The sequence below is a fragment of the Mangifera indica genome, chromosome 12 (assembly GCF_011075055.1).
Source record: "Mangifera indica cultivar Alphonso chromosome 12, CATAS_Mindica_2.1, whole genome shotgun sequence".
NCBI lineage: Eukaryota > Viridiplantae > Streptophyta > Magnoliopsida > Sapindales > Anacardiaceae > Mangifera > Mangifera indica.
This window is the reverse complement of record NC_058148.1, coordinates 4,016,149-4,024,592: the sequence shown is the minus strand read 5'-3', so window position 1 is coordinate 4,024,592 and position 8,444 is coordinate 4,016,149. Positions and strand designations below refer to the sequence as shown.

The 8,444-nt window shown below is 35.5% G+C and overlaps 1 protein-coding gene across 2 annotated transcripts; it reads right to left on the bottom strand.

Moving 5' to 3' along the window:
• Positions 1 to 231: 231 nt before the first annotated feature.
• Positions 232 to 7,289, bottom strand: LOC123192419 (beta-D-xylosidase 4-like). Of its 2 annotated transcripts, XM_044604961.1 has the most exons (8): positions 6,793 to 7,289; positions 5,688 to 5,975; positions 5,434 to 5,603; positions 5,232 to 5,329; positions 4,786 to 5,136; positions 4,288 to 4,698; positions 4,034 to 4,172; positions 232 to 679 (listed from the first exon to the last, which is right to left on the bottom strand). In XM_044604961.1, the coding sequence occupies exons 1-8, from the start codon at positions 7,201 to 7,203 to the stop codon at positions 247 to 249; spliced, it is 2,301 nt and encodes a 766-aa protein (XP_044460896.1). In that variant the 5' UTR covers positions 7,204 to 7,289; the 3' UTR covers positions 232 to 246. The 2 variants fall into 2 exon arrangements, with proteins under 2 accessions (XP_044460896.1, XP_044460895.1); XM_044604960.1 differs by lacking the exon at positions 232 to 679 and having other exon boundaries at positions 3,446 to 4,172; positions 6,793 to 7,277.
• Between the last annotated feature and the right edge of the window lie 1,155 nt (positions 7,290 to 8,444).

Below are 8,444 nucleotides of genomic sequence, written 5' to 3'. Positions count from 1 at the left end.
AATGGGGGCCTGGGCTGGGCTGAAAATTAGAGACTCAGGCCGGCCTGGTCCTCCTGCCATGTCCAAGACGAGTAAAATGAAAGCAATAATCCACTTGCAAATTTCCAAACTTTTTATTTCGCATAATTTGGATACATAATGAAGTTGAAAAAGTGGTTTTAAACTCTTTTCAACTATAATTTAAAGCTCAATTTCCCATTTGGAAAAGAGAAGTAATCATCATGAAGGTCTTTGAAAAAACTCGATTCAAATCCTCACATTCAATAAGTGCTTCAAGCTGCCGACATGAAGCACATGGTGTCCCACTGCAATCTTTCTGTTTCCATTCTCATCAACAACACTTAAATCCTTGCACCCATCAATTTTGAACTTCACTACCGATTCTTGTTGCCCTTTTAAAAATACTTTCTCAAAAGCAATCAAGTGCTTCTGCGGAGAGTTGTGAACATGTGGAGGAGTGGAGAACAAGAATACTGTATGGCTCCCACTTATGCTTGCATTGTTTTTAACTCTGAGATGTATATTAATATTCAAGTTTTGACAACTTTTTTCAACAGCGTCAACTGATTTGCAATTGGATTGGTAGCAAATGTGACTTTCCTTTAATGGCACATATAATTGCTTCGGTGCTTTAAGCAATTGGTGATTGAAGTTTGAATAGCTTAATCCATCTCCAAATGTGACAGCCATTTTATTTTTTCCAAATTGGCGATCTGCTTTAGCTCTGCTCTCTAGAGTTCGTCGGCCATTCTATGCTTTGACACATTGAATGCTTCTGCCTTATTAGCAACATAGTGCTTTGAAGTTGTTTTGATGAACTGTATTGCCATGAGGCATCCATCTCAAGTGCATTCTGTCCCAGCCAAGCTTTTTTCCATGAGGGTAATGGCCTGTCCAGTGGCCAACTTGCCATTCTAAATGTCTGGCCCCATACTTTACGGAAAGCTCAAAGTTACCATTAACTTGTCATGGGTTTTTGTTGGCATAAGCACGACCGCACACAGGAAAAATTGAGCACTATTGTTGATACTTGTTGTATGTTGTTCAACTTCAATATGAATCCTTGCAGGTTATCATGTGTTGATACTCTTTTAGTATTTATTGTGGCCAGATTACACCCTGCCTATTGCTCTTTGCAAATGCCTTGAACTAGAAACAAGAACTTTGCTTAAACTTTCCTTCGCTATAGCTTGTTGAAGGCTCTGATTTTCCCAGATTTCTGTCCTTATTGTCTGCAGACGTTGCTACCTGGACACAATTTTGGCATTTTTTTTGGTGTGTCCGGCCGGGCAGAACAAAACATTGCTGTCACTTGACAATCATACATGTAGATTTGCACTCTGGTGGAAAGTGGCAGTGACAATGATTTTACTGTATTAGTGTAACCATATGATATATATGATAGTTGAATCATATATTGTATGATGTATTAAAAATGTAATTTTTTTATATTGAATATCGAATCATCATTGAATATTATACAAGAAATCACAATATGTTATAATTAAAAATCTAATTATAACATATTGATAGATGTCGTTTGTGGTCAATTGGGCATAAATTGAAGTTGCAATGATGTACAAGTGTTTTTGCAAAATGCAAGCACTCCAAATGAAATGAGTTATCAGATCCAAAATAACTACAATGTTACAGTTTTGATAAGGTTAGCCAAGGGACAAAAAATTGTAGCGACAAGTCTTTCTATGTTTGTAAGCCCTAAATAAATAAGAACCAACTATGAACAACAGTGTTCGAAAGGACAACATAAGGTGGACCCATCCTCGATCATGATGAATAACGATAAGGAGTTTTTTCTACTTTTATTGGAATATTGCTACAACCTTAAGCAAAAAAACTTTAGTACTATTACACAGATTAAGACAAATGGGGAAAATTAGTTCAAGTTTATTTTTATAGCTTTGGGGTGTTCAATTTGAGCATTTCAAGAGTATTATCGTCCTATCATTTGTGTGGATGGATAATTTTTGAAATGTCAATACTTGAGGACACTTTTTATTACTATTGGAAAATATGGGAACAACTAGATTTACTTATTGGCTTTTAGAGTTGGCGGGAAGGAGGAAACAATTACCTGGACCTCATTTATGAGAGCTTTACATCATTGCATTGGTGACATCCTTGATTGATCCATTATTTTAAATAGACACCACGGTATCATTGTCTCAATGAGGTGTTTCCAAATGCCCCCTACGGTTTGTGCAACCAACATATCGAAGGGAACATGCGGAGTAGGTATAAGCAGACCAAATTGACTGAAGGGTTATTTTGAAAAATCACAAAAGCTTATCGACTGTTAAATTTTAGTAAGCCAATGCGGAGAATTTATGTTGTAAACCATGAGACAACTACCTATTTGAACAATATTAATTATAAAAGTTGGGCTCAAGCTCATTTCATCAATGTTCATTATAATATAATGACCATTAACATTGTCGAGTTGTTTAATGCCTTTCACGACATGCAAGGAAGCTACCTGTGACAATGCTCATTGAATTTATTCGAGCCACCTTATGAAAACGGTTTTATAGCAAACGTAAAATTGTAGGTTCGTATCAAATTAATTACAATATTGTCTAGTATTTTATTACACATTTGTTAAATATTAATGTTTTGATTGGATTTATCATACAAAGGCTTATGTTAACCTTTTGACCCAATTGGCTGAGGAGAAAATAGTTGGATAGGTTCGCATATCAATTATTATGATTATTAAGCCAATAACTGTGGAAAGATATAAAGTACATGGTTTTAGTCAATTGACCACTCTTATTGATCTTTTAAAGGGGGAATAAACCTATAGAAAGTTTCAATTGTCACCCCTCCCCTGTACACACGTTGCAACAGTTGCCAAGTTTATAAACTTGTTAGATTATTACTGGTAAATCAGTAAGTAATACTCCATCGAATATTGGAGAGTATTGTCCAAGGAAAGTGTAACTCCGTTAGAGGATCAATTAGCCTGACAGTGTCTTGAACAAATCCTTGTGGTACTTCTGCTTTTCAACCTTCTAAACACAATTGATGACCTTCACAGGGAGAGGAAGTGTGGGAACGATATTGCAATTGATGACAACAAGCTAGACATTTTAGAATGAATTGTTCGAATCTAATCTCGGATGCCAACAAAGCATGTCATGGGGCTTCAGCCCGGACATGACATAAATGAATATTCATAATCAGTTTGTATTTAATTTTTGTATTCTATGAATGAATGTTATTTGCAATGTTTAAAGAATTTTTATCAATATTGTTTTGTAATATTGTGAAAGCTTTGATATAATTTAATGCATTATATCATAACCTTAATTTATTTGTTTTACTTGATTCATGAAAATGGGGGGCCTGGGCTAGGCTGAAAATTAGAGACTCGGGCTGGCCTGGTCTTCCTGCCATGTCTAAGACCAGTAAAATGAAGGCAATAATCCACTTGCAAATTTCCAAACTTTTTATTTCGCATAACTTGGATACATAATGAAGTTGAAAAAGTTGTTTTAAACTCTTTTCAACTATAATTTAAAGCTCAATTTCCCATTTGGAAAAGAGAAATAATCATCATGAAGGTCTTTGAAAAAACTCGATTCAAATCCTCACATTCAATAAGTGCTTCAAGCTGCCGACATGAAGCACATGGTGTCCCAATGCAATCTTTCTGTTTCCATTCTCATCAACAACACTTAAATCCTTGCACCCATCAATCTTGAACTTCACTACCGATTCTTGTTGCCCTTGTAAAACCACTTTCTCAAAAGCAATCAAGTGCTTCTGCGGAGAGTAGTGAACATTTGGAGGAGTGGAGAACAAGAATACTGTATGGCTCCCACTTATGCTTGCATTGTTTTTAACTCTGAGATGTATATTAATATTCAAGTTTTGACAACTTTTTTCAACAGCGTCAACTGATTTGCAATTGGATTGGTAGCAAATGTGACTTTCCTCTAATGGCACATATAATTGCTTCGGTGCTTTAAGCAATTGGTGATTGAAGTTTGAATAGCTTAATCCATCTCCAAATGAATAAACTGTTTCTCCTGTGTAAAATCTGTAAGTCCTTCCTGGATACCGATGTGAAGCATCTGGTCTCATGTTCATGCTACTCATTGGGACCTTTTCAACATATGATTGTGGATACCAAGTCATTGGCAACCGTCCACCTGTAACATAACCATTTGTAAATTATAAACACATTGTCAATTCAAAATTCATGGACAGTGTAACACCCCAGCAATTGTGAAGAAATTGCAGAGATTGATTTTTAAAAAGACTTACTTGGATTATATAGTCCAAAACAAACATCAGCAATGGCAGCTCCACCGGCTTCTCCAGGGTAACCAACCCATAGAATGCTTGTAATTTTCTCATCGTTTTTGGCAAATGATAAGTCAAATCCCCCTCCTGACATTATAATGAGAATCACAGGTCCCTTGGCTGCCATTGCAACTTGAGTTATCAACAGTTGCTGCTGTCCTGGAAGAAGGAGGTCAGTCCGGTCGCGGCTCTCTGCCTCAATCGACTGGTCAGCACCCATTACGAGCACGGTCGCATCTGCCGAGGCAGCAATTTTTTTAGCTTCATCAACCTGTGCAATGCTGCATTGCACATTGGAACAACCCGGCTGATAAGTTGTCGAAACCAGAGCTGCAAGGCCCTGCACAGGCGTTGTGTATTTGCAGGGATTGCCTATGATCATATACAAAGAAACAAATTATAAAGTCTGGTTTAAGAATGTCAATCCAATTTTTTTTCACATTGAGTATAGATATTTGCCTTCGTAATTTCCAATCATGGTCTTTGTGACATTGGCATTGGGTCCAATTACTGCCAGGTTTTTGATGGCAGTGGCAGATAGAGGAAGTGATGCAGCAGTGTTCTTGAGGAGTACTATTCCTTGCCTTGCAGCTTCCCGAGCGAGCTCCTGGTTCTGTGGTGTACACACATTTTTGGGGCCAAGCTTCCCATAAAGTTGCTTTCTTGGGTCACCGTCGAAGAACCCAAGTCGCATCAAAGTAGCAAAATTGTTGAACAAGGCTTTGTCAATGGCCGATTCATTAACAAGTCCTGCTTTAACAGCTGCCTCTGTATGTTGGCCTAGGAAAGATTGGCAGTTGAGATCCAACCCTGATCAACCAATATTATTTTTCAATTCAATTGAATTCAAATTCTAATTAACAATCTGTCTTTTTAGCTAAGTAAATCAATGATGTTATGGGCACCTGCTAAAATAGCTTTAGCAGCAGCTTCTTCGGGGGTCTTGGTGTAGTGCTGTTGATTGTAGAATACATCAACTGAATCACAGTCAGAAACTATGTATCTGCATGAAGCACCAACCCCATTTTCTCACACATTCAGTGAAGCAATTGATGAACATTAGTGTGAAGAGTTGATGATTTAAAGGGTCTAAAAATTAATAAGTACCCATTTAATTTCCATTGGCCTCGGATGACACCTGCTAGCAGATCTGGGTCAGCACATGTTGGCTTACCATTAACTTGATTATAAGAACACATAACACTAGCCACTTTCCCATCAGTAACACAACTCTTAAATGGTGGTTGAAACGTATCTTCCATATCTTGCTTTGTTACCTAAATCATAATAACAACAAAATTAATTAAAACAAAATCATTCATTAACTACTTGAAAAAGTAAAATTTTAAAAAATTAATTACCACAGCATTAAAATGGTAGCGATTAATCCCTTTCCAGTTATCTAAATCATAGGCTGTATAATGTTTACAGCATGCAGCAACCTTAAGCCGATTTGGGTCATTATCATCACTCTTTTGCAGACCTGTAACATAAGCTGTTGCATATTTACTTGCGAGTAAAGGGTCTTCTCCTGGAGTTTCTTGGCCTCTTCCCCATCTGGGGTCTCGAAATATGTTAACATTTGGTGACCAAAATGTTAATCCAGATAGTCCCACATTGTACATAGCTCTTGCTTCAGTTGAGACGACCTAAAAATAAAAAAAAATCTTAATTTCAAAGTTCATTCTTTGAAGCAATGTATATGAATACAATCAATTGCAGAACATATATAGTCAATAATGTGATGATATTCTGGCGTTGGAGGTAACATGCCATCTACAATTAAGACATTAATTTTTAGATTTTTATCTCTTGATCATCTAAAATAGTGACACTTTGATTCTAAATTACTACTTTTTGATTCATTTCTAAAGACAAAAGTAATCCGAATCCATACATTATCTTCTTATTTGATCTCTCTCTATCACCATCTCGTCAATCCTTACTAAAAATTCTACTTGGGAGTCTATGCATGACACTACTTTAAGTTTTTGTCCTAGAAGAAATTTGCGAGGTATTCAATTCATAATATGGACCACTTTCTTATAGATAATATAACCAAATTGCTTTACACGACTCACTATCTTTGGCAGTCTCCCGCATAATTTTAAAAGTAAAAAAATAAAGAAGCACAAGCATCCATTCATTGACCACTTGTGTATAATATCATAGAAAAAAGAAATAAGTAATAAATTTCCACAGCTAAAAAGAGAAAGTCATAGCCACTTGTGTTTTCCTGCCTTTCTCTTTCTTTCTTTTTCTTTTCCTGTCCATATCATATAATATTCCCAGTACATTTTTATGAATGTGGTTACTTTCAATCAATTCAGACGTTTAATTAAAACTTGTTTTCTTAATACGAAAATGATTGTACGGTGGAAGAAGAAGAAGATGAAAATGGATTGAAATATGAATGAACTAAAGAATTCTATAAAAATGCATGCATAAAGAAGAATAAATATTTACCCTTCCAATGGCTTCAAAGAGAGAAGCGTTGAAGGAAGCGGCAGTAAGAATAACCTGAGGAAAACTCGTAGCTCCAGGAATAAGACTAGAAAAATGAGTCCCTGGACCAATGTAAGAGACTCCATGCAAAGCCTCAGACCACCATTCATATTTTGGTATTCCAATTCTAGTAACAGCACCGGCACTATTAACCAAAAACCCAATTTTCTCTTTCAATGTCAATCTCTTCACCAAGTCTCGCACTCTCAAATCTATCCCCAAGGAAGAATTGCAGAACCCCAAGCTCCCCAACGAAGGATTGCTCGCAACATCGCAAGCGAAAACCGGCGACGACTGCGCCCCAACTATTCTCCAGCATAAACAAAAAAGGGTTATATGAATCATAACAAAGAACTTGAGTGCTCTCTTCATTGTGGAGAATAAAGAGAAAGATTTTTTTATGAAAATTCTAATGAAGGTGGTTAGTATTATTATAGTGAGCACATGTTGTTTTGTAGCAACCCGTGATGGATATTGCAAAGTAAGAAATGGGATTGAGAAGTAGTGAATTGAGTCCGTGATATAATATATATATATATAGGTACATTTAGCTGTAATACTTTCCTTTTTCGGTTAGTAAATTTAGCTGTAATACTGCTTTTAGTTATTGTGTTTGAAAGCAGAGACTTTACGCCCGTGATAATCTGTGTATGCTTATACTAATTAGTATGGAATTAGGTCAGTTTCTCGTAAGTCGAGAACTTGGTTGTTTTATCAACGATTCAGTAACTCACGTGCTAATATCTTGGCCTCGTCCAGGCTAGCAAAGCCGATGACAAGTTCAGGTGGAGCTGTGACTGGGCAGGCACAGCCGGAACAGGAAAAAGCACGGCCTACTTTTAGGGTGGGTGAGGGCTTGCAGCTTGCAGGGGAAGTCTGCAGGCTGGCCACATAAGTCAAATAAAAATGGCCAAAAGACTTCTTCACACCCAAGGTAGATCTGAAAATCCAAATTCTCTTTTTTTAATTTTTTAAAACTCAAAATACACATTCATAAAATAATTTAAATTAAAAATTTTAATTAAAATTAAAGATAAAATCATTATTTATTATAAAATTTATAAAATTAAATCTTATTTTTCCTTATAAATTTAAAATTTTTATAATTTCTTTCTACCTAAAATTTAAAAATCATCAACTTGTGATTGGAGAGGAAAATGAGAGAGATCAAAAGGGAGAGATAAGATAGGAGGAAAGACGGTTGATAGCCGAAGACAATGAATCATCATCAGAGAGAAGAGAAAAAAATTTTAAGAAAGAAATTGTCACTTTATAAACTTTAGGTGAGAGAAAATTGTGTGATTTTTAAACCTGAAAGAAAAATATGATAAAATTTTAATTTTTAAAATTTTTAAAATAAATCATGATTTCACCTTTATCCTTAATTAGTATTTTTAATAGAAATTATGTTTTAGATAAATATTTAAGTTTTTAAAAATTAAAGAATAAAACTTTAAGATTTTATTATATCTCGACGGGAATTACCTTTTTGGCCATAAAAAATCAAAGAAAACAAAAACATAATATATTTTCCAATCGTCAGAGTGGTAACTTTGTCCACCAATGGGCGTTTCTAAGGATTATTTGACCTTTTTTTTTGTTATTATAAATAC

Coding starts and splice junctions, on each gene's coding strand:
- LOC123192419 (XM_044604961.1), bottom strand. CDS start 7,203: ATGAAGAGAGCACTCAAGTTCTTTGTTATGATTCATATAACCCTTTTT. Junction 5,330..5,433: donor GGCCAATGGAAATTAAATGG/GTACTTATTAAT, acceptor TGCTTCATGCAG/ATACATAGTTTCTGACTGTG. Junction 4,173..4,287: donor TTTTGGACTATATAATCCAA/GTAAGTCTTTTT, acceptor GTTATGTTACAG/GTGGACGGTTGCCAATGACT.